The 26,249-nt window shown below is 36.5% G+C and overlaps 1 protein-coding gene across 2 annotated transcripts in view; it reads right to left on the reverse strand.

Annotated features, from left to right (window-relative positions):
* Window positions 1–26,249, reverse strand: part of LOC131950163 (protogenin B) — a 31,507-nt gene continuing 5,258 nt past the window's right edge. Inside the window, exons 3-21 of one of the 2 annotated variants that reach the window (XM_059312213.1) lie at window positions 16,260–16,404; window positions 15,768–15,931; window positions 15,443–15,577; window positions 15,184–15,336; window positions 14,201–14,364; window positions 13,884–14,004; window positions 13,604–13,726; window positions 12,960–13,133; window positions 12,518–12,706; window positions 11,788–11,901; window positions 8,943–9,125; window positions 8,425–8,668; window positions 7,761–7,888; window positions 7,266–7,433; window positions 6,577–6,717; window positions 6,337–6,442; window positions 5,794–5,986; window positions 5,172–5,324; window positions 1–4,935 (exon numbers count right to left, since the gene is read on the reverse strand). In XM_059312213.1, the coding sequence (XP_059168196.1) occupies window positions 4,030–4,935; window positions 5,172–5,324; window positions 5,794–5,986; window positions 6,337–6,442; window positions 6,577–6,717; window positions 7,266–7,433; window positions 7,761–7,888; window positions 8,425–8,668; window positions 8,943–9,125; window positions 11,788–11,901; window positions 12,518–12,706; window positions 12,960–13,133; window positions 13,604–13,726; window positions 13,884–14,004; window positions 14,201–14,364; window positions 15,184–15,336; window positions 15,443–15,577; window positions 15,768–15,931; window positions 16,260–16,404 (3,704 nt within the window). In that variant the 3' untranslated portion in view covers window positions 1–4,029. Of the gene's footprint in view, window positions 4,936–5,171; window positions 5,325–5,793; window positions 5,987–6,336; window positions 6,443–6,576; window positions 6,718–7,265; window positions 7,434–7,760; window positions 7,889–8,424; window positions 8,669–8,942; window positions 9,126–11,787; window positions 11,902–12,517; window positions 12,707–12,959; window positions 13,134–13,603; window positions 13,727–13,883; window positions 14,005–14,200; window positions 14,365–15,183; window positions 15,337–15,442; window positions 15,581–15,767; window positions 15,932–16,259; window positions 16,405–26,249 lie in introns of both variants that reach the window. The other variant, XM_059312212.1, reaches the window with a different exon arrangement.

Here is a 26,249-nt window from a genome sequence, read left to right on the forward strand (position 1 = left end):
TATATATATATATATATATATATATATATATATATATATATATCTTGATGGCTATTTGAAGATCATGCATCAAACAAACAAATTATAATCTAATAGTCAGAGGTAGATAATGTAATGTCTATAAGTTGGTTATCTGGTGTGCTTATCATCCAACACATGCACAGAGCACTAAAATAGTTGACACCAAAAGAGTGTTGATGAAAACCAAAATGTAAATATAGTTTAAAACTGTAAAGAAAGAGGGAAATGAAGAAGCTGACTGCATCTGATCCCTGAGCTGTAACACACGAGGTAGGTCTCTGAGAGGTGTACTTTCAGGAAGGATGTGGAAGCTACTGGCACACCACATCCCCTTCTTCAAACACCTCTGGTCTAAATAGTTAACCACAAGTCTAGTTTCAAAAAATTATTTTTTACAACTTTACATAACTGTGTATCAGTTTTACAAATAAATGAGATTACATATGATTATAACTTAGTTACTGTTTGGTTGTACAAAAAAGGATCTTATATGTCTAGATAAATGAATAAAGCAGGCCTTCAACATCATTTCATCAAAAAACATTCATCAAGTCATTCATGGTTAAAAATTTCATTCACTGAATTTATAAATAAACATAAAGGGAGACACCTCACAGTCCAATATTGAACAACATTAAATACCTTGCATAAAAATAAATTTGCTGTCAATCTTAATCAAAATATTTCAGCCATCAAAAGTGATTCAGAATTTGAATAAATTAAATCAGTCCAATACAAGGCTTTTTGTTTTAAATAAAAATAAAAACTACATGAATTTAAATAATAGATATAGCTGCTTACTTGTAGATCAACAAAAGGAGAACAAAGCATGTGTCTAACAATGGTAGACAGACTTCCAAGATTGGAGAATATCATCAACTAATGGGTAGAAAAACTTGCTGAGGCTGTGTTGTATATAACAGTAGACATAACAGGTGAGAAATGCTGGTGTCTGGCTACAAGCTACCTGCTTACAAAAGGGCACTTGTTGCATCTTAACTTTATCTAGCATTTATACTCATTCAATACAGCTTCCATCTTTTAAAAAAAAACAACAGCAATTTAGTCTATTTGTTTTGCTACAAATAAAAATCTTGACTTCGTACCAGCAAATTTAGATCATATAAGGGAAGAGAAGAAAAAAAAATTGACAATAAAACCAATGAAAAAATAATAAATTCCCCAGCTGATATATAAACTTGCATGTCCCATTTCAATGAGAAAATATAAGTGAATCATCAAGTTAATGAGCTGCCAACAAATGAATTGCAACATACCTTCCACTGGTAAGGTATGTGACTACTTGGTACCAAACTGCTGTGTGGTTCTGTGACTGCAGGTCAACAAACCACCAACAAATGGATGTAAAGCCACACCATGATTGGGTGAGAATTATGTTAGATTACATCAATTAACAAAACAGCAATCAACAACAGTATATATTACATAAATAACATCTAATTTTGAAGCCACTCTGACTTGGATTCTCATTAATTAATTTAAAGTTCAATATGTTTCCATACTCAGTAAATTCACAAATGTACCTAATCTTAATTTTTTTTAAACCTTAGTTTTTTTCATTACTTCACAACGTAGCATTACTTATTCAAACATACTAGATTTGGTTATTATTATTTCTTTGAATTTATTTTGAAACTTCTCTGCACTAACTAAGGTGGTGGACTATTTCCACATCATGGTAAAACATATTAATGAGCCAACATGATTTAAAGCTTCAACACATCAACTATCAGGAGATAAACATTGGTTACAGTTTCATTTAAAAAAGTATTTTAATGTGAACAACAAAACAACTTGAATATCGCTTTAAAAGTAAAGAAATCGATTACCTAACACAATGATTGTGTGAATAGCTTTCAGTATTTAAATTAACAATAGAACCTGTTTCATGCTATGAGATAAGAACTATAATGCTTGGGAATGGTTAGAAAAACAACTTAAATATTTGCTTTGCCGCTAATAATATCAACTACCATTCCTTATGAAGTACAGAGAAAAAAGCTACTACATTAGTGAAATGTTAAAAATTTAGTTTAGGTGATTTCATATCATTTTGATAAAGCACCTATGCTATATTTTGATATAAAGGATTAAAAGATCCAAGCAGAAATGTTTAATAACTACAACATTACTAATTAGATCATACATTTTAAAAGTAGAGAGAAAAAAGTTGAATCACTTGTTAAAAAGCAACTGTTTTGAAATAATTTGAATTGTAATTTACAGTCATTTGAGAAATGAATATGCTTTCAAAATAAGGTTTAGACACTTCTTTAAAGAGATTGTATTTACACAAATATCTTTCACAATTAAAACATTAAAATTTTACCACTCAAATGCATGTTTAAATAAAATGTAACATTTTAGTTGCTTTTTAATTTTATAATTCACAAATAAAAGATTTTTTTTAATATACTATTTACATATTTTGCTTTTAACTGCCTGTACAGCTAAAAAGTTACAGAAATATTTACAGTAAGTATGCATTGTCAAAAGAAGAAAAATAATTTTAAAATAATAAACCACTAGGGATCTTAAGAAACCAAAAGTATCACATGTGAAGAGAGCCACCAATACATTAGCCAAGACAAAATAGCACAATTTTTAAATCTAGATGTTAATAAGATCATTCACTTTAACTTTTTTATTTTTTCAATTATTTTTTCTGATTATTTCAAGAAATATTCATACAACTCTCTGACAGTAGAAGAAACTTTAAAGTTGATTTACAAAAAAAAAACAAAAGCAAAATGATTTGACCTACAAAAAGTTAAAATTACACTTTTCATTAATACCATTTTGGTCTGTCAATTTTTGGATTAAAGGGTTTTTTTTAACTGAAAAAAGTGCCAGAATTCTATGGAGGTCTGCTTCAAACTATTTTTATAAGCCGAGGTAAAAATATAACAAGAGATCTAGATTACAAAATCACGGGGCTTCAATTAGGAATAAGACAAAAATAAAACACTTAAAATGTATGTGGTTCATGCAGTAGAATTTACAAATACAAATATTCACTAATAGCTGTCTCTGAACAGAATAGACACAGATAGAAAGCAAACACGCAAGGGTTTAAAAGATATATTTATGTAATATATATACAAATGCAATTTAAGTATTCACTGAACAAAAGGAAAGTACCCGCATCAATTCAACATTTTCTTTTTTTTTTAAAACTACAAAGATAGCTGCTTTTACATTGATACCAAGAGTTGTTGGCAGTTCTAAAATGTTCTACAAGTTACAACAGAAATGTTAATATACAAGTAGTGTTAGTGTATCCACTTTAGCACAAGGCAGCCCCCAGACTTTGCATTAGCATTGAAACACTGTGTGACGCATGTAGCACACAGATTCTCCTGGCTAGATGGAACAACAAGTAGAAGGAAGAAATGGAATTCAGTACATTCAATCATTCTTGACACCAGAAAAGACAAGAATATTCTTTAAAGTATTGAGAAAAAAATTAAAGAAAATTTGTAGTATACAATCAAATTTAGTTAGATCTTTTGATGTTTTTTCTACCTTAGAAAATCCAGTCCATGTTTCAATGCTAATATGTACAAGTATATTTGTGTAAATAAGAGATTATTAGGGATAGATCCAGTAAACAGTGAGAAGAAGAGATCCTCAGTACTGTCCTATACCAACAAGTACAACATAGGAATAAAATCATTTGTGCTTAAATGATGAGGTTCAGTGTTTATAAGATCTTCTATTCCAAGGTTGAGATTTTTGTTTAAAAAAAAAAAAGAAAGATTTTTTTAAAAATATTTAAAAATCAACAGTATCAATGTTTACAAAATAAAAAATTAACTTAATTCTAGTATAATAAATTTCTCCCTCTTGACTATAACAACATGAGGAAGAAGTCAATGTTTTGAGGTATAACTCCTGTCTACTTTGAATCAAGCTGCACCATTCCTGAGCAGCCAATGAGGTAATTCTGGTTGTGTCTGTACATGTTTCAGCCATCTGCTGCACGCATCACGCAATGTAAGGGTGCTGAGAGGGAGGGAGCCCGGGAGAAAATGCTACGATTGTCTCACCCTCCGACTGCCTGGAGAACATGCTGCCATTAGATCCCTGTCCCCCTTGACTGTTGCTGCCGCTGCTATTGAGCTCTGCGGTGGCTGATGCTGCTGTAGATGTTGCTGTGATTGCTGCCGAAGAACCCTGAGGAAGTGGCAGGGTAGGTAGGGGGGGAGGAGGGGGTGGAGGTAGATCTGAATGAGAGATGTGCTGGCTAGCTGTGTGCTGAGGATGATTATGTTGGTTGTCATTGGATAGACTCATGCTGCTGGGCTGCTGCTGCTGAGGTGATGCTGTTGGTGACTCGCTTGATGAGGGTGAAGGTGAAGACGACTGTGGCAGCAAGTCTGTTGAGTTCACGCCCAACAACTGCTCTTCACTGCCTAAAGAGGATGCATGCACTTCAAAGTTTAAACCGAGGGAGGTACTAGCCAGTCCACCGTGGGATTTAACTTCACTGCCGTGACCAGAGTCTCTATCTGTAGCCAAGCAATCCTCGTAGCCCTCTCCAGCCGCGTCCCCCTGCTGGTCACTGTCCTTATTGCTGCGGGACACCTCACCAATGACAGCGCCGGTTGACCTGTCGGTGAACACCCCCCCTATTTCATCCACCTGTCTTCCATGCTCCCAGCACTTGTGCTGCTCCACAGGTGAGCCGGCAGGACTGCTGCAGTGTGGGTCTAGCTCATTGCAGTGCATGCCTGCACGCCTGCAACCTGTGCCACTGTCTTCACTACTGCGGTCATCATCTCCTTGGTCAATGTCATCCATTGAGGACATGGGTATCATCTCAACACTACTGACTAGTGTGTCACTGCCATCAGTAGAGGCTAATGTAGCTGCCATTAGTCCTTGGAGTTCCTGAAACAATTACACCATATATGCTTCAAACACAATCTACAATAGTAGCTGACATTTTTAATATACATATTCAAATGTTATGAAAGTGAACATTAAAAATAATACTAGAAAACTATTTCAAAACTATGAAAGCTCTGCTTTGGTTTAATTAAACTCATTATTCTTTTCCCTTTGTTTAAAAATAATAAGAATGACAGTAAAAACGTTCATCATCAATCACTTTTAAACAAAATTACCTCAGAGTTATTGCTAGTATTTAAATCTCCAGAAGAATAAGAAACCTGCGTGGGAAGTTTGTGATTTAGTTTGACAATACCATTAGATCGAAAGCCGTTTGGTATTATTAAGTCTGGTCCACCTTTTGAGTCACAGTGGTCATTTTCAGGAATCTGAGAGAAATTATACAGCAATATTTAGATGGTCATGAATAAGGTTATTTGCATGACTGCTACAAAACATCAGCCAGAGATGTAATTTACAACCTATAAAGTTAGATTTTTTTGCTTGAGTGAAACAGGATGCATAGTAACATTCCCTCTATGTTTTATTCAGAAAAAAATTACATTTCTGCTGTGTTTAATTTAATGCTATGTAAAAGTGCTTGGATTTTTTTGTAAATTGTTCTTATTTACCAACAGAAGGCCAAGTAACCACAGATACTTATTTTAAAGTACTGAAATGTATTAAAACTTTTTTTACTCTGATTCTAAATACGGCACTGATCCTACCCCTCTAACAGCACTATCAGAGAACAAAACTGATATGAGATCATACCCCATACCAGCACTTTACAAAAACTTTTGGATAGGCTTGTGATAAACCCAACAACTAGATCAGTCAAAAGCAACAAAGGCTAACCTTGTGCAGCATTGGTGTGGATTCCAGGAGAGTTATTACTTCATGGTCATCTGGAGTTTTTCCAATGATGTGTGTGTGACCATTGCCAGGTTTGTGCTGCCCAATCTGATTGGCAGGAGATGGGATGTGTCCATTACCTCCCCTGTAGATAGGAGAATGGTTGGTGCTTTGATCCTGTGCCCTAGAGAGGTAGCTTTAACAAGAATGGAACAAGTTAGTTAGAGATGAAAGCCATTTATATATATATATTTTTTTTTAATGAATAACATAAGTAGTATTCAAAATATAACTAGAGGGTATTTGAGCTTGTTGTCATGCTAGAACACTAAGTGGATTTGTTTTGTTTACAAGATAAAATTATTCAAGTGATTCTCAAAAATCTCCCTAGATATCTGCTTTATCAATCATGCATTAAAATTATTTAAATTAAATAAACAGACAGCCATTATAAAACTAACAAGGTAGTAAACAATGTAAACATGCTCAGCACAGAGGTAATTAGACATGAGTGGGGACAACTGAAAATGGTACACAACCGCTCACCTTCTGCGCAACATTATAGCCAGGAGAATCAAAATGATGAGGATAGCAGCTCCTAGTCCAACCCCTACAATGATGCCAATCTTGCTAGTTGAAGGGTTTTTGGTAACTGTAAAAAAAAAAGGTTCATGCATATTTTGCTATTGTCAACTTTAACTACTCATAATGTGTACTATTGTAAAATTACTTTTTTTTTTCAAAAAATGAATTAAAAAAACCTTAAAAATGTTACTGTAGGCATACCTGGTTCTTCAGTTGCACAGTGATCACACTTGATCTCCACCTTCAAGGCCACGGTTGCAGCCCCTGGCCCATCATTGTTAACAGCACACACTTTAAACCAGTACTGCCCATAATCTAGGTCATTCACCTGGGTTGTTAAATCTGTCAAGAAATTGAACCTCTTCATAATAAAAGGAATTACTTGCTCAAACTTCACATCAGCTTAACCATCTCATCACTGTGAACCATCCCAGTCATAAGCTGTTTGTTTTAGCTTTAACTTCAAAATTTTATTTACTAAACTGTTTCGTATAAAAATATATTTGTGTTCTGACTTACTGTTGCCTGTTAGTTAATTTTAAACCATAAGAATGAGAAAAGTAGAGTTTCATGCAATTTGTTTTTTTTAATTCAGTAGGTAAAATATGTATTTTATTTAAATTAGTTACTTTATGAATTATCTCTTATTTAGGCAGAAAGGTTAAATAACTATATCCTTACAAAACTCTTTCCTTCTTACATAACTCACATCTGATTAATCTTGATATCCCAGCTAAAAAGAAACTTGACTGCTAAACTAATGGATTCAGTTTATATAACTTAAAATTCTATCACTGATTACAAGGTATGTGAAGCCACAAAAAAACACACCCACTCTACTGCAACTAGTTTGAAAAGAAACCAGATAGTGAAAATAAAAGTCAACAAACCATTTAGTGAGAACTCTTTCCACAAGCTATCAGACAAACAGTCACTGTTCTTGCAATAGGAGATTTTGTAGCTCATGATATCCCCATTGGGCTGTACAGGGGGCAGCCAGTGCAAAAAGACAGAAGTACCTTGTACTTTTGAAGTCAGGTTTTGTGGGGCTGATGGTCCTGTTCAATGATTGGGCAATGTTAGAACTACGGGGTTTTAGGACTGACATGATCAATGTATACAAACTTCACAAATAAAATTGGTAGTTGAATTAATGCTTCAATTTTTTTGACTTGGAAATTATATAGTTTGAAAAGATTAAATGCATGCGCAGAAGTTAAGTTTTAATAGTTTTATCTTACCTCAATATCATACATTTTATTACATCTTTTATAAGTTTATCAATTATTTACTTGTTCAATGTTGAAATTAATTAATAAAATATGCAATTTTCTTTATAAAAAAATGATAGCAATTAATTTTTTCCCAATCCAGCAAGAACTTACTGGCTTCAATAGTTTGAACAATAAGAAGATCACTGTATCTCCCTTTGGTCTCCGGAGTGAAGGCACACACTTTGAACTCATAGCGCTTCAGTGGTTTGAGATCTGATATTGTTGCTGTTGTCTCTTGGCTAGAAAAGTTGAAATATAATCAGGTGGAGTTACCGATTCTAGACAAGTGCATGAAAGGACAGTAAGTTACCAGAGTGAGGTAGTTACCTGGAATTACCAACGCTAGACAAGTGCATGAAAGGACAGTAAGTTACCAGAGTGAGTTAGTTACCTGGAGTTACCAACTCTAGACAAGTGCATGAAAGGACAGTAAGTTACCAGAGTGAGTTAGTTACCTGGAGTTACCGATTCTAGACAAGTGCATGAAAGGACAGTAAGTTACCAGAGTGAGTTAGTTACCTGGAGTTACCAACTCTAGACAAGTGCATGAAAGGACAGTAAGTTACCAGAGTGAGTTAGTTACCTGGAGTTACCAACGCTAGACAAGTGCATGAAAGGACAGTAAGTTACCAGAGTGAGGTAGTTACCTGGAATTACCAACTCTAGACAGGTGTATGGCAGGACAGTAAGTTACCAGAGTGAATTAGTTACCTGGAGTTACCAACGCTAGACAGGTGTATGGCAGGACAGTAAGTTACCAGAGTGAGTTAGTTACCTGGACTGGCATATGAAAGTCAACTTGTCCAGTTCTGGCTTGTAGCAGATCTCATACTGGACCCCAGTCCCTGGCACGGGCTGCCATTCAAAAGATATGCTGTTGGAGGAGATGTAGGTGGAGTGGAAGTTAGCTGGTGGCATGCGGCTGGCCAGGTCTTCAAGTCTGAAGTTCTGTGAGACAGCACTAGGAGAACCAGTCTCATACTTGGAGATGAGGGTTATGTTGTACATCCTTCTGTAATCTGGTAGATGGAGAGATTCTTTAATAGAAAAACTCTTAACACCGCAGCAGTGCTCAGATAATTTGACTAATTATTCGTATCACGACAGTGTGGCTTAGAGAAAATTATGAACATGGAAAGAAAGGTGTAATTACATACAAAATTATAATCCTCTGCATTAAATTAGCATTTTTCCTCTGGTTTCATTGAATAACAAAATAGCTGAAAGTATGTAGGCAGCTGACCAAAACTTTATAAAATTACTGGGGGAAAAAAGCTATGTGAAGGAACTGACCAAGGTCTGTAATGACATGTGACTGTGCTGAGGCAGGTAGGCTGATGTTCATCTTGGTCTCAGTGTCAGACAGCTCTAGATCATAGCCCACCTCAGGTGTGTTGTGTAGGGCAAGGCTCTGCCAGTCCAAGAGTACAGCTGAGTTGTTGATGTACATGATGTTGAGCAGACCAGCACCTACAGCTGGGAGGAAAAAACACAACAGGTTAATGGCTCAGTACACATCTCTTCTAATATAGCCATCCGACCTTTTCATAAAATATAGTTTCTTCAAACCATTCTATTAGTTGTAAAAAATGTATTCGTTAAAAATAGTATTTTAATGATTTTGTATGAAATTTGTATTGCTATGTCAATATGTTGATACAACTAAGGTTTAGTTGGAAACCTTATTACTTTATTTGATACTAATTTAGATCTATTAATTCCTAAAATTCCATGCAACAATGTGTGCTTAAACTATAAAATTTGAAGGATAATGTAAAATCTCTCCCTCACTGAAATATACACTTAACATTACACTAAATTACTCCAAGCCTCAAGAGTTGCAAACACTTGGCCTAAATGTTTTTCTCTTGATTGTTTATGTACAATGCACATTCAGTGCTAGTGATCAAAATATTATGAAAGAAATTATCTTTAAGAGAGTATAAAATAATTGATTTTAACTTTCTTTAAATATTCCACTTTTTCAAAAATATGTGTATCTGTTTTGGGTTTAAAACTGAGTTTTTCAATAATATAATTTGTTTTTAAGAATCATAAAAAAATTAAAATTGATGAAAATAAAAATCACTTATGCATTTCAGCTGCAAGCAAAAGGCAGTATAAAAAAAAATTGATGTTTGTCACATGATGCTAGTGTTGATATCTATAAGACAGTTCTTATTAGGATTTTAAAGTCATTTGAAATAAGTTTCACTGGCTACTGAACAAAGCAGAGGAGAACATAACACATGCTAAATGTATGAAAGTTTTCCAGATTTGAAAACGCACTTGGTCCATATACATGAATTTATAGTTTTGTTGATTTGGCTCAGCAAGCAATTTGAACCAATTTTGTATAGAATAGGATGATGTAGAACTCTAACTCGGCATTTGGTGCTAATGTAAGATATGTTTCACCCACTTTAGAATTCAGTTGGTGCTATTGTAAGATACACAATACAATGTTTCACTGACTTCAGAAGTGATGCTTTTGTAAGATACAATGTTTCAAAGACTTCAAAATGCAGTTGGTGCTTATGTACAATGCTATATTTCACTGGCATTAGAATTCAGTGGGTGATATTTAAGTTACAAAGTTTACTGATTTTATAATTCAGTTGGTGCTATTGTTAGATACAAAGTGTGCTGATTTTAGAATTCAGTTGGTGCTGATGTTATATCATTTCACTGATTTTAGAATACAGATGATGCTGATGTTAACCATAGAGACAAATGTGCTGATCAACATGAGATTTTAGTAGTTTTTATACATTACAGAAAGAATACATACCTAGTGCTTCATATGGCTCTACCTATAACATCAACCTTCTACATTCCTTTTATATTAAAATACTCTATTCATTCTTTTAAATTATTAGTACTCTACTGTTTACAAGTACTGATATTATTTGAAAAGAAAAACCATATTGTTTAGTAACTTACAGTTGCGGTAATCTTAAGAAAAAGGTACACTATACTGTTTAGGAATGGAATTCAATAAGTTGACGAGAATCCTTCAATCATTATTGTTGAAATAAATAAAACTCATGTTTTTGACAATTCACTGAATAGAATCCAAGGCTTCCTCCGGCGCCCCAACATAGTTTTATTTGGAACCTAGGGCCTCCCAGTGAGCACAATGGTACCTACGTTTGTTAAAGTGAGTGCGATAGACTATGTATAAATTGGGTTATTGTAGTCGTTTACTAAGTAGAATAGGGCAGTTCTGCGGGTGTACAGGCAGGGTGCGATTTGGCATGTCGGGCAAGACTGTGAGCACTATGCGTATGTTTGCATTTAAATTTGTGTATATGTTATGCTTTATCGTTTGTGTTAAGGTTTGCGTTTGTGTGTTGCGTTTGCGGTTTTTAAAGTTTGCGTTGCATTGTGTTTGTGTTTGCCTATGCATTGTGATTGTGTTTTCTTTTGTGTTTGAGTTTATGTTTACTTTCTTTTGTGTTTGTATTGTGTTTGAGTTTGTGTTTATGTTTAGTTTTGTTCCATTCCCAAGTTGGTACATTTAAAAAAGATTCACCGTGATGTAGTACGGGTATGCATGGTTGCTCGTTGAAACTGATGTAGATGCCATAGTGCCCAACAGGAGAGTTCAAGGTGCTGCAGATCACCTGACCTTTTAAGCACCTGGTTTGATTATCGTAGACCACCATATCCATAGTTAGTGTATAGCAGTCTTTAAAATGAACGTATGCGCCATAGTGCTCAATGGGGAGCACAATGCCGGGGGTGCCAGAAGACATGCTTGTTTCTATTTGGTGACCAATTATAGTAGCCCATCGTATCCATAGTGTATGGCACTCTTTAAAACAAACATAGGTGCTAAAGTGTTCATGGGAAAGCCCAGGTACCAAATCCGAAATTTTAAATTATTTTTTGCAGAAACTTTCCCAGGAGCATTCTCAACAACTTCCCTAAGTTAAATTCTGATCAGATGAAAGATGTATTGATGCATAAGGACACATATATACTTCATTTTATACATATATAATGTAGGAACTAGAAACACAGTATACACAATAAATACCACAAAGATTTAGTAGCTAGTTTAGCTATCAATGCTCATGCTGTTACACAACTAGATGAAAGCAGCTGTATGCAGGAGGACACCACAGGTACTTACAATCAGCAGGTGCTGTAAAAGATGATAACCACCTCCACTTTTCTCGCGTGGGACATCCCGCGTTGTTACAAGCAACAACCACCAGGTTGTACTCTGTGTCAGGCAGGAGGTTATCTGGAGACAACAAAATTTGATGGGTTTAGTTAGGTCTAGAGATAGAATCATTGGACACTGAGGGGGTGATCTGTGTCAGGCAGTAGGTTATCTGAAGACAACAAAATTTGATGTGTTTAGTTAGGTCTAGAGATAGAAACATTGGACACTGAGGGGGTGATCTGTGTCAGGTAGGAGGTTATCTGAAGACAACAAAATTTGATGGGTTTAGTTAGGTCTAGAGATAGAATCATTTGACACTGAGGGGGTGATCTGTGTCAGGTAGGAGGTTATCTGGAGACAACAAAATTTGATGGGTTTAGTTAGGTCTAGAGATAGAATCATTTGACACTGAGGGGGTGATCTGTGTCAGGTAGGTTATCTGGAGACAACAAAATTTGATGGGTTTAGTTAGGTCTAGAGATAGAAACATTGGACACTGAGGGGGTGATCTGTGTCAGGCAGTAGGTTATCTGGAGACAACAATATTTGATGGGTATAGTTAGGCTGTAGGAAACCCAGGTCTAGTGATAGAATCATTGGACACTGAGGAGATGATCTGCTGAAGGAAAAAAATTCTAAAAATATAGAATTTCCAATTAAAATAAAAACATAAAAAAGGGAAATAATTTTTTACCAATGAGAAATGATGTTTTGTCAGCAGGGACCACTTTACTTCTTTCATCTTGACTTCCTACTACCTGGTAATAGACTTGATAACGCGTAAGGTTACCCCGGCACTGGGCAGGGGTCAGAGGGGTCCAGCTGACTAAAATGTCATGAGAACGAGAGCTGGCCACAGTCAAGGAAGGAACCGTCAGTGGCTCTAGATAAAAAGAATTTGTTGTTCATTGAACACAATAATTTACAAGCCAAAATACATATGTAATCAAACATAAAGGCCAACTTTAAATTTATTTTTTAATATGTATAAATTATGTAATAATTATTTATGAAATGTTCATTAATAGATTGAATTTATGCATTGAAATAAAACAAAGCTATTCATCTTTTAAAAATAACAGCTGAAATAGCCTGGCCTAGGTAAAGGTTAGCAGTGAAAGATAATTTGAACGTACTTTCTTCTAGTGTCCAGGCAGTGACTCTCTCAGACATCTCCCCAGCTCCTGATTCTTTGAACAAGTGCACAGTAAACCAGTAGTTGGTGTTAGGTGTCAAGGATCCAATGTCACAATGGGGGGACTTCTCATTAGCAGTGAAACACAGTGTCTGGGTTGGTGGGTTGGGGTTATCTGGATATGTATAAAAAAATAATTTAGAAACTTAACTTTGGCAAAACTGAGCAACGAGAACTTTTTTTTTATCAATTTCATAACCTTACCCTAAATATTAGTTTTGAAACAGTAAGATTTATATTATTAAGACGTTCAGCACCAGTTGCCTTAATTCCATTTTTATTTCTGTTAGCAATGCAGGTTTTTATTAGTTTAATGGTTTTGAAACCTTAAAGAGAGAGTAAAACTAAAGCTGGTTTTAGAATGTTTGGTAATGTGTAGCTCAACTCAAAATTTTCCAGTACATATTAAACATGGCTTTTGCAATTTTCTTTTATTCTAAAAACCACATAGAAAGACACTTAGCATATTTATGACTGGTTTCATGATAATCTTTTACTGGTATGTTTCTCCCCTTACAACCATTTTTAAACCAAATTTTTACAAAACTGTTTAGAATATAAAATGCTCTATAGCAATATAATGACCTCTTTCTTGATGATGTATAACTGGTGGCACATTATAAGTGGCGTCTTGCTGCCAACATATTCTTATAGCTGTACTATTTAAAGCAGTGGCGCTGACATTACGAGCTGTTTCTGCTGCATTATCTGTAAGTAAGCAAGACAATTTTTTTTTAATATTGTATCTAGATTTTTAAGCACTGAAGTCTTTAATAAAAAAAATAACTTTACACATTTAGCATTAGTAACAAGAATATTGAACAAATAAATGTTTCAATGTCTTAACAACAGAAGTAGACATTACCATTTTTCTGTATGAGAATGTAAGCCAGAGTCATGACCTGACCAACTCCATTATCAGCAACACAGACGTAGTAGCCAGAGTGCTCCTTCCTTAAAGTGTACAGTCTCAGTGTGCTCTTGTCCTGTAAAGGAATTGTTACATTCAGACACATAAGACATGAATAAAACACTGCTTTATTTCTAAATATCTGTGCGGAATTGAGTTTTTAACTTGATAAATACAAGTACATGTAACAAATAAGAACTTTTTTACAAAATTTAACAGGTACTGCCATGTTATTTTGAATTGCTGTTAATACACAAAGGTAAAATATTTACCGCATTATCCTTAGGAAACAGATCACTGCGGTTCTCAATGGGCGTGCCATTAAAGTACCAAGTAATGTTGGGAGCTGGTATGCCAGAGACTTTACACTGCATGGTTGAGGTTTTAGCAACTGGCCATTTGTAAGAGCTGAGACCTTCCTCAAGTTTTGGTGGCACTGTCAAATAATGATGAAACACTGAGATAGACTTGATAAAAATTCTATACATAATAATCAGATGCTGGTGCTGTGTATGTTCATTGTTTATATCGTGTATCAAAGAGTTCAACTAATGTTTTCGTAGGTAGCTTCCGTTAGCGAAATTTTAAACTAAAATTACTTAATAATTTACACAAACAATGTTCTCTGGGGTTTTATTTAAATAATGGCATCAAATAGAAAAGAACAAACTTGGATAAAATTGCTGGGTGGAGGAATGTGAAGATACTAACAAGATTAGTGATTGGCAAACTTTTTCATTGAACATTCACTTTACAAATAAATATCTGACCAGAAAATATTTTTTGGAGTTTCAAGTTATTAAAAATGTCTTTTGTACTCAAAAACAATGTCAAGAGCTGACTTTTCTTAAAAAATGTGTCTAGACTATTTAATATTAGTAAAATAAAAACAATGTAATAGTTGATAAAGTCCAACAAAGTGTTTATTCCGATACAAATCAGCTTAAGTAGCCAAAGTCTGTCATCCACTGATCTACATGGGATTAAATATCCAGGAAATGAATGGATGATGAAATATTAATAATATAACTAAAGCAGGCCAAAATGGGTAAATTGAAATTTCTAGTTTGATTAAGAAAACATTTACCTATTCGATTTGTTTAATTACTGTAAATCATATTAGAATCAATATTTTAAAACAGGTAAAAAGAAGAAGAAAAAGGTTTTAAATTACTAAGAGGGGGATAACAATTACTGAAAATAAATATTGTTCATTTTTAAACTAACTGTACATGTCAGTAGGGTGATTCCATACCTAAAACTTCCAGAGATGCAGTTTTGATGATAGAATGTGCACCGTCAGATATTTTACACTCGTAAATCCCTGCATGTTCAGGCTTGACCTTAGTTATCCTCAGGTTACTCTGGCCATATCTGTACTCACTGGACATCACAACAGTTGACCCATCTGAATCAAAACAAAAACTTTTTTAGTCTAACTTCTTTAAATGTTGGACTAGTTACATCAAGAATATTGTTAATGAAGGGCAGGAAATGTTTCATTGTGAACCAACCTTTAAGTCGCTTCTTCCATTCAACTACTGGTTTTTGATTTCCGTCAGCAAGACATTCAAAGTAAGCTGTTTTTTCTACAATTACGCTTACATTCTGAGGTGATGCCAGCAGTGTCAATGGTCTGAAGGTGGAATCTGCTGAAAAGTTATCAAGATCTAATCTGCATTCAATGTTCTTCACTTAAATAGTTGTATATGTATGTATGTAAATTAAGTTAAAATACTGTCCTGGTGTGACTTTCAGCTCTAAAGGCTTTATATGTGTAAATCTAGATATGTATGTACTGTATGTAAATAAATACAAAATTTTAATAACTTATTGTACCTGATTTGACTTTTAGCTCAGCTTTTTTGCTTTTCTTCCATTCAAAATTAGCAATCATTCCATTGACAGTATAAACATAAGGGGCAGCCTGGCACCAGTATACATCTCTGTCACTGAGCTCAACATCAGTTATCTGTAGGGCTCCAGAGGGAAACACTGTAAACCTGCAGAAAAATGGTCAGGCTATTTAAGCTTCTAACAGGAGGAGAAAAATGCTCAGGCAATTTAAGCTTCTAACAGGAGGAGAAAAATGCTCAGGCAATTTAAGCTTCTAACAGGAGGAGAAAAATGGTCAGGCAATTTAAGCTTCTAGCAGGAGGAGAAAAATGATCAGGCAATTTAAGCAGGTAGGAGAAAATTTTCAGGCAATTTATGCTTTTTTAAAACTTTTAATTGGTATTCTGAGAGATAAGTCTATAAAGATAGAAGATACAGACCACAGATGTTCTGTAGATAGTAGAGAGACAACATCAGAGAATGTGCTGTAGTTACCTGCCAGTGGAAGTCACCTCCTTGTCATTTTTGTGCCAAATGTAGAAAGCTGCAGGATCAGACCATATGTTGCATTCAAATCGAACAACACCCCCCTCATAGGCTTCAACAGTGCTTGGTTCTTTTGTGAAATTTTCAGCAATAACTAGGAAAGAGAATTTTAGACATTTAATTAAATGTACAAAGGTTATGGCACTGTAGTTTTAAGTAAAGCTATTGGACCATAAAGGCAGATCTAAGAAGTAATTATAAGTTTTGAAAAGTGTGTCTAAATGTATAGATTGGATTAGATTTGTTATAGATTTAATCTTTATAAAATTATGAACAAATCTTACAAAGTAATAAAAATAAAATAACAGGCTAAAATGATGAACTGGTGATAATGAATGGTCATTTTTTTCATTATTATTATTAATTACAGCAATTAGGTTTCATAGCCTCAATCCATTTTTTTCAACTTCGAAAAAAAAAATTATAACAAAGCTATTTTTAAATTGGATTTTTTCTTTCTTGGAGTAATAAAAAAATCGATAGTGAAAGTTGAACTGACAAGAGAGTTTGGCCTTGAACGTGAAGAGGGTGCGGGAAGCAAACGCGTAGTTGATAAACAAAACTGCTTTGTTAAACCGCATTTTCGAATCTATTAAACCAAACCATTCTGTATCGCTCGATAAACGAAACAACCCCCTCATCCCTTGACTAAATTCTAACCTACGGCGTAGTACGAAAAAGCCAATAGAAGTATAATGTAACAGTAGCTAACAAGCCAAATGAGACGATGACAGCCATTTGAATAGGGCCTACATAAAAAATTAGGCTGGGTTTTTTTTTAATACAGTGATTATCTGGGTAACATTAAATTATCTTTAGAATCTTTCTAAGTATAAATAAACAATGGTGTTGTTATCAAATAACATATCCGCAATAAAAAAAAAATAACGATACAACACTAAACACTCCACCCTGACCCCTTGACCCATTTAAAGATGTGAAAATGACCTTGACATGACGGATTTAACTAACAAGCCACGGAGGGAGTGAATCCTCTAAATAGAAGAGCGAAGATTTCGGCTTGTACAGAATACAGTACTAGCGTTGCTACTAAAGCGGGGACTACAGCCTCGAAACGCAGGGAGGGGTGCTGGTGAGAAGTGCGAACACCAACTACAACTTGAAACTGGTAAACATCCAGGCCACAGTAGGGAGCAGACGAGAGGGCTAGTGTATGCTGGGGCAGCTAGCACGCAAGCTTACGATGGTATGACCTCGAAAACACACCACCGATCCAGGCCTAATGGAGGGAGAAAAGGAAACTCCGATTCATTCATGAATGAACGACTTGGATCAACAACTGAATGGCAGTATTTGAAACGGGAGGTGGGGTTAGATATGCGATCCACAAACGGGGACGTGGGTAGAGTCCCTAGCACTGGTCGTATACACCAGCAAACATACGTGCTGGTTCTTGTTGCCAAAAAAAAAGAACACACAAGGCTAACATGATAGTATTGATATTCTTTAACAAAAATAATTCTTTAATAGTTTACCTTGCAGGAGTACATTATTAATCGTATACAAGGGATATACATTTTTATTTTAAACGTTTGATTGTATAGATGTGTTTACATTTTTTTTAACCGGAGCTTTTCATTTCAGCACATTCTAAATACCTTCCCTTTATGGGTTTAAAAGAAGAATGTTAAAATTGAGCCAATCAAAAAATATATGCTTACTCTAAATGAAATGTTACATATTTTTTGTTACAAACTTGAACAACCAGGCACTATATTACACCACACAAAGTGATGTGTACTAACTACTGTTAACTTACTCCACTTGAAATCATTCTAAATTAAGTTTTAACGCAAGTCATAATCCGCAATTACGTACAATTACGTTTCAGCGCCATTTTCTGAACAAATGAAATAAGTATAAAAAGCTTTTTAAATGTAAAAAAAAAAACAATTTTCTTAAATAGTAAAAGAGTTGGCAGATAGTATGCATTGAAAAGATTTCTAAAGCGAAAAACGCAAAATTCGAAAGAAATCCCACCATTATAAAAGGTTAAAATGTTTCACTTGAAGTGTTTTGTTTTTACCCCCCCCCCCTCCTCCCCAAATAGAAAACAGCAAAGCCTGTAAAATTTAACTAAGGTTTATAGTGAGTAGACAGCAAGTGGTGGTACGAAAATGTGTGTCGAATTATGACAGGGGTGGTTATCTTGCATCAAGTTGTACTGTCACTCACATAGGTACATACCATCGTCACATTGAGCAGTCGTCATTGGGCACATTTCAATGCATACATTCTTATAGCAATCTTTGGCCCAACCTACTGCGATGAGTTCCCAACCTACCCAGTACTGTGATGAGTTCCCAACCTACCCAGTACTGTGATGAGCTCCCAACCTACCCAGTAGTGTGATGAGCTCCCAACCTACCCAGCACTGTGATGAGTTCCCAACCTACCCAGCACTGTGATGAGCTCCCAACCTACCCAACACTGATGAGTTCCCAACCTACCCAACACTGTGATGAGCTCCCAACCTACCCAGTAGTGTGATGAGCTCCCAACCTACCCAAAACTGTGATGAGCTCCCAACCTACCCAGTAGTGTGATGAGCTCCCAACCTACCCAGTAGTGTGATGAGTTCCCAACCTACCCAGTACTGTGATGAGCTCCCAACCTACCCAGCACTGTGATGAGTTCCCAACCTACCCAACACTGTGATGAGCTCCCAACCTACCCATTAGTGTGATGAGCTCCCAACCTACCCAAAACTGTGATGAGCTCCCAACCTACCCAGTAGTGTGATGAGCTCCCAACCTACCCAGTAGTGTGATGAGCTCACAACCTACCCAATACTGTGATGAGTTCCCAACCTACCCAACACTGTGATGAGCTCCCAACCTACCCAGTAGTGTGATGAGTTACCAACCTACCCAGTAGTGTGATGAGTTACCAACCTACCCAACACTGTGATGAGCTCCCAACCTACCCAGTAGTGTGATGAGTTACCAACCTACCCAGTAGTGTGATGAGTTACCAACCTACCCAGTAATGTGATGAGCTCCCAACCTACCCAGTAGTGTGATGAGCTCCCAAGCTACCCAACACTGTGATGAGTTCCCAACCTACCCAACACTGTGATGAGCTCCCAACCTACCCAGTAGTGTGATGAGCTCCCAACCTACCCAGTAGTGTGATGAGCTCCCAACCTACCCAACACTGTGATGAGCTCCCAACCTACCCAGTAGTGTGATGAGCTCCCAACCTACCCAGTAGTGTGATGAGCTCCCAACCTACCCAACACTGTGATGAGTTCCCAACCTACCCAACACTGTGATGAGCTCCCAACCTACCAAGTAGTGTAATGGTGTGATGAGTTACACTGAAGCATCTTTTGCCCAGATCATCACACCAAGGCACACAAAGACGTCAATAAGGGAAAAAATACATCACACAACTCTTTAAACTGGCGTCAATACCATGATATAAAAAGACAGGATGAAAATATCTGGTTCTATTCAACAACTAAACTGTCCCGCCTACAACTATCTTCCTATTTGCCAGGTAACAAAAGCTAAGGTAATTTTACCTGATTTCCAGTTTATTAATGGTAACACTTTTTAGAATATAAAACCAGTTTTTAAATTCAAACAGATGAGATGGGAGGAGGTGGGGGAACTTCAATACTATTCATGCACTAAAGTTTGACCTAATTTGTTAGAGAATACACACCTAAAGCTGTGTATGACCTCTCGCGAGTTGCTAGGGACCTTAGAAAACACGCTGGTATTTCAAACATCTAGTTCAGTTTTAGACAGTCATTCTTCGCTCAACAGTGAGAAAAGTTCATCGAGTTGTAAAAGTTTAGTTATTTCCGGTAAACATTCAACAGCCTATTTGTAAGATGTCGAGATAAAAAAAAACATTTGTTAACACAATATTTTTATGGACATTTTTTTTTAAATGTGAAAGTTAGATATGTTGTCACCGAGTGATACGTCAAAGTGACGGAGGGTGATGTGAGGGAGGGTGATGTGGAAGTGTGGGAGGGAGTAGGTCGTGATGTGGTGGTGTAGGAGGGAGTAGGTAGTGATGTGGTGGTGTAGGAGGGAGCAGGTCGTGATGTGGTGTGTTGGAGGGAGCAGACGGTGATGTGGCGGTGTGGGAGGGAGTAGGTCGTGATGTGGCGGTGTAGGAGGGAGCAGGTAGTGATGTGGTGGTGTAGGAGGGAGCAGGTCGTGATGTGGCGGTGTAGGAAGGAGTAGGTCGTGTGGGAGGGAGCAGGCGGTGATGTGGCGGTGTGGGAGGGAGCAGGCCGTGTGGGAGGGAGCAGGCGGTGATGTGGCAGTGTGCGAGGGAGCAGGTCGTGTGGGAGGGAGCAGGCGGTGATGTGGCGGTGTGCGAGGGAGCAGGCCGTGTGGGAGGGAGCAGACCGTGTGGGAGGGAGCAGACCGTGTGGGAGGGAGCAGGCCGTGTGGGAGGGAGCAGGCCGTGTGGGAGGGAGCAGGCCGTGGTGTGGTGGTGTGGGAGGGAGCAGGTCGTGTGGGAGGGAGCAGGCGCTGATGTGGTGGTGTGGGAGGGAGCAGGCCGTGTGGGAGGGAGCAGGCCGTGTGGGAGGGAGCAGGCCGAGGAATGACTGGTTAATGTGCAGTCGATCGATCAGCGTTGGCAATGAAACTAGGTCATTAGCTGAGAGCATAGCACACCTAGCACTAGCTACACTAAGTAGCAACTAGCCGTAGCTACACCAAGTAACAATATCTCAACTCACACACCAATTCTATTTAACACATGATGTACATATGGACGTACATTTGAGTCCGTTCTACACTAGACAAGCATCTACAGCCACCATGTATCCCGGAGATCAAGTACCCGCATGAAACAACGCGTGCTCCACTTAATTAGACAAGTGTTTCTACCGCTGTATACAACCACCCCCACACGCTTTACTGCACATCATTGTTGTGTGGCGCAGCTTACAATTCAAGGACAACATACAATTTGTCGAGCATTTATATAAGTAAACTGCGCACGCCACGGCACACGTATCTGAGTTACTTCCTCTAAGAGTGCCCAAAAACATGCGACGGACCCCCCCCCCCCCCCATCTCAACACGATTCAGTAGGGAGATTACGATGAACGTTACCATACATGAAACAGGACTTGTACGAATGGTCACCTATGGACAGAAAGATACCAAGTTTCGTGTATTCTTTACTGGAACCATTGAACCTCATGCATGAAACAAGCCTTGAGCGAGTGGTCAACATCTCGAGTTATGGTACACTTCTGGTTATGGTTTTGGTTACGCTAAGTCTACTAAACTCAAAAGCGCCCCGCTTAGCAGTTCGATTATGATGTTTTACGTTCGACGAAAACAAACAACAGAACTACACATCTAAACAAGCTATTGCTTGGTAATACTTTCTTTTCTTACAGGTCGAGTTTTTTGTTAGAAATATTATCACCTAAGTACACATGGTTCGCAAAAAATGCTGGTAGAAGTGGGAGTAGCTATGGAGATATACTGGATAAAAAAAAAAGTTTGAACAATACGACGGCATACATTAAGTTACGAATAGCAATCTAAAAACTGAATGAATATAATTAATAATAATACTAGAAGTAACACATTTATTTAATCTTTCTAAAGCCCGCTGGCATAAGCAGTTAGGGGAGTATGAATTATAATCTACATGATTAATTAGGAAAGTGTCAAGTATGAATAGTGTATACATTAGGGCCAATGATTTATTCATGTTAGTTAGCCTACACATACTGACGATAAAAAGATATAGAATAAACTGAAAATACGATTAAACTTCTATTTTAAACTGTCTTTTTAAAAAATATATTAAAAGACTAATTATTAATGTTTTTTAAACTCGATTCAATTATATCGATTTGGTAGCCTTTTGTTTTAAGATATTTACACGTCATGTTAAAAGAGTATGGGGTATCTTCTAAAGGGATATTAATTAATACCACAGAGCGAAAATGGATTAAGTGGGTGGCGCCTATAATAATAACAACAATACGTTTAACTACAGTAAGACAGGCTGGAGCTAGATCTAGGTATAAATCGACAGACGGGTAAACTTTTCGCACTCGTCGTTTGTGCCTAGATTTAAAGACGCGTTCCCTCGCTTTCAAAAAACAATAAAAATAATAAAAACATGGGTTTCCTTTCCCTTCTTTTTTATTTGGTATCCGAGAGTGGCGTCGGCACTAAATCTGTTTGACCTTCGACCTCTTAGTGCTAGAATCACTGAGTCATGTGACCTGGCATGGGGCCAGGCTAACCCCTTAACCTCGGCAGGCCAGGGTCTGCTCGTGCCCAACAGACTGCCTCCTGTGTGTGGCTTTCTCGCGGCTCCAAGAGTAGAAGTAGCAACATTGGCCACAGACCCACGTGTGTGTGTGTGTGTGCGTGTGTAGTTGACAGCACCAGTCTTCGAACCTTCAAGGCTCGCGTGGAACGTTTCTTTTACATCCACAACTAACACCTCGACATTTTTTGCACAACACTCCGACATTTTTATTTGTGTACAATATTTCGACATTTTTATTTAAGTAAAATATCTCGACATTTTTATTTTTCAAAAATATCTCGACATTTTATTTTTCAAAAATATCTCTGCATTTTTATATTTAAAAAATATCTCGACATTTTTTATTTATGCACAATAACTCGACATTTTTATTTATGCACAATATCTCGACATTATTATTTTTCTACTATTTCTCGACATTTTTAATTTTTCACAATATCTCAACATTTTTTATTTAAGTAAAATATCTCTACATTTTTATATTTCAAAAAATATCTCTACATTTTTATATTTCAAAAATATCGACATTTTTATTTTTTAAATGTTAGTAATAAAAAACATCTAAAAATACATTAAAATATGAAATGGGTGGTCAAAGTTTTGTATACTAACTGAGCGGCGAATGCAAGGTGTAGAGCCTTACACAGAAGAAGTACGGTGTCAAATTTAGTAATTACGGCTATTTACTTTATATATGATGTAAATCATTTGAATATAAATATTTTACAGCGCCTTCGTTGGACTAAAATAGAAATAAGAAAATGTTTTAGGGTAAAGAATTTAAGCATTTTTATCGTGTACACGGGAAAGTCATGAACACGACAAACTCTGGTCAGCTGCTAGAGATGATCACAACAGTGGACGATGTTGGTGACCTGAGTGTTCTATTACCGACACAAACACTTGATCCCATTAACTGCTATTTTTTGTTTACTATACAATAATGTTTAGGTCAAGACATTTTACGTATTTTCTAAAAACTAAGTACCAAAATAAAAAATCGTATGTACCTTTTCATGTGAAGTAATGTAAAGTTTTTAACGGACTAATCTGAATACATGGATTGATTATTGAATATAGATCGATATAAGTCAAATAGCTTTGAATAGGTGTCAAGGAGAGCGCCATTTATTTTACACTTTACCAGCACTTTACACGCAAATCCCGATTGTAGCGTAACCTAATACGGGGGGGGGGGGGGGCGAAAGGGGAGAACGGTGAGGGTAACCATAACTTGCTGTAAACGCAAATCCTGGCATATGATAAGCATAACTTGATAATGATATGATAACCACAACTTGCTGTAAACGCAAATCCTGGCATATGATAAGCATAACTTGATAATGATATGATAACCACAACTTGCTGTAAACGCAAATCCTGGCATATGATAAGCATAACTTGATAATGATATGATAACCACAACTTGCTGTAAACGCAAATCCTGGCATATGATAAGCATAACTTGATAATGATATGATAACCACAACTTGCTGTAAACGCAAATCCTGGCATATGATAAGCATAACTTGATAATGATATGATAACCATAACTTGCTGTAAACGCAAATCCTGGCATATGATAAGCATAACTTGATAATGATATGATAACCATAACTTGCTGTAAACGCAAATCCTGGCATATGATAAGCATAACTTGATAATGATATGATAACCATAGCTTGCTGTAAACGCAAATCCTGGCATATGATAAGCATAACTTGATAATGATATGATAACCATAGCTTGCTGTAAACGCAAATCCTGGCATATGATAAGCATAACTTGATAATGATATGATAACCATAGCTTGCTGTAAACGCAAATCCTGGCATATGATAAGCATAACTTGATAATGATATGATAACCATAACTTGCTGTAATCGCAAATCCTGGCATATGATAAGCATAACTTGATAATGATATGATAACCATAACTTGCTGTAAACGCAAATCCTGGCATATGATAAGCATAACTTGATAATGATATGATAACCATAACTTGCTGTAAACGCAAATCCTGGCATATGATAAGCATAACTTGATAATGATATGATAACTATAACTTGATGTAAACGCAAATCCTGGCATATGATAAGCATAACTTGATAATGATATGATAACCATAACTTGCTGTAAACGCTAATCCTGACATATGACAACCATAACTTGATGATATGACAACCATCTTGCTGTAAACGCAAATCCTAGATATGATAACGATAACTTTACAATGATATGACTATGACAACCATAACTTGCTGTGAACGAAAATCCTGAGATATGGTAGCCAATTACTAGCAATAACGCCTAGCACAAATAAAAAAAAACACCAGGGGTTATGTTAGTAATTAACCGTTAATTAGGTCAATGACTCCCAACCTACGTTTAAACTTGAAAACCTATTACCTTGAAATGTGTCTCCGACCTAGTCCATAATGTGTACAACTGGAGCTTACTATAGTGCATACAAATAATATTATCAAGTTCATTTTATTAGCTTTCAGTTAGAGGACCAAAAGACACCTGTAATTGGGTGTACATCTTAATAATATATCCTCCAAAACGGATTATGGATTATTATTTTTTAAATCGCTGTTCGTGACAACAGAAGGTTAGAAGCAGCCCCCCCCCCCCTCCAACAACAAAGCTGGGCCAACAATATAACCCGTCGTGACGGTTCACACTTAGATTTGTTTTACCTAACATGTAGGCATCACACCTTACAATCAGTTCCCCGCATAGCCGTGGGGAGGGGCGGGGAGAGGCATCGCTCAAGCAAGGAGCTGTCGATCCAGGGTTACGGTTTTAAGCTAAAAAACATCGCGGGTTTTTTTTTTTTCAAAAGGCTCGCATTTTTAACATGTGAATCGCACTTTAAAAAGCTATTCTGTGAGTTCCGCCCATAAGTCGCATAGGGTGAACGACGAGAATGTTTACCATGGTAAAAGTCGATCTACTTGAAACGTGTTTGAAATCTCGATTTGTTCAAGTGTTGGCGAGAGTGAGCGCTTAAACAATCTAACATAGAGCATGCGACGGAATCACTCTAAGTTGAAGCGAGTTTTAATTGCAAAAAATTAGTGTAGAAAGTGCTGGAGTATTCCACTACAGTATAAATGAGGCTTTATTTTTATGGACAGAAAAGAAAATCATTAGCACTATTACCTTCAATGTTTAACCTTTACCTTAGAATCTCTGTAAAGAATTAGTTGAAAGTACCTTTATAAAATATATACTTTTAGCACTCTATTTCTGAAGAGAGGGATATCAACATTCCACTAGCTAATGCAAAGATATCTTAAGAATCTTAAGTATGTAAAGTATGTAAGTTTGTAGATTTTAAAATTTCCTCTATTATTTTCACTGTAACGAACTAACTATTCTGCCTTCTCTGACTGCATATAACACCGCCTTGACTAGCCCAAGACTGGTCAATAAGAAACCAAAGAACAGAATCTTAGGATGAAACTGACAACAAAACCCCTATTAAACAATCAGACTTAGTGTGCATTTATAGTGGATAACAAATCTACTGTTGTCTTTTAAATTCTCGGTATAAATTAACAGCATTCACAATTAAAATGGAGGGGGAGGGGCGGAGGGAGATGGTGTGCAAAAGCAACAAGAAGAAGAGCCCGCGAT

This window comes from Physella acuta, unplaced genomic scaffold (genome assembly GCF_028476545.2).
Source record: "Physella acuta isolate Inbredline_101_S28 unplaced genomic scaffold, ASM2847654v3 ptg000741l, whole genome shotgun sequence".
Lineage (NCBI taxonomy): Eukaryota > Metazoa > Mollusca > Gastropoda > Physidae > Physella > Physella acuta.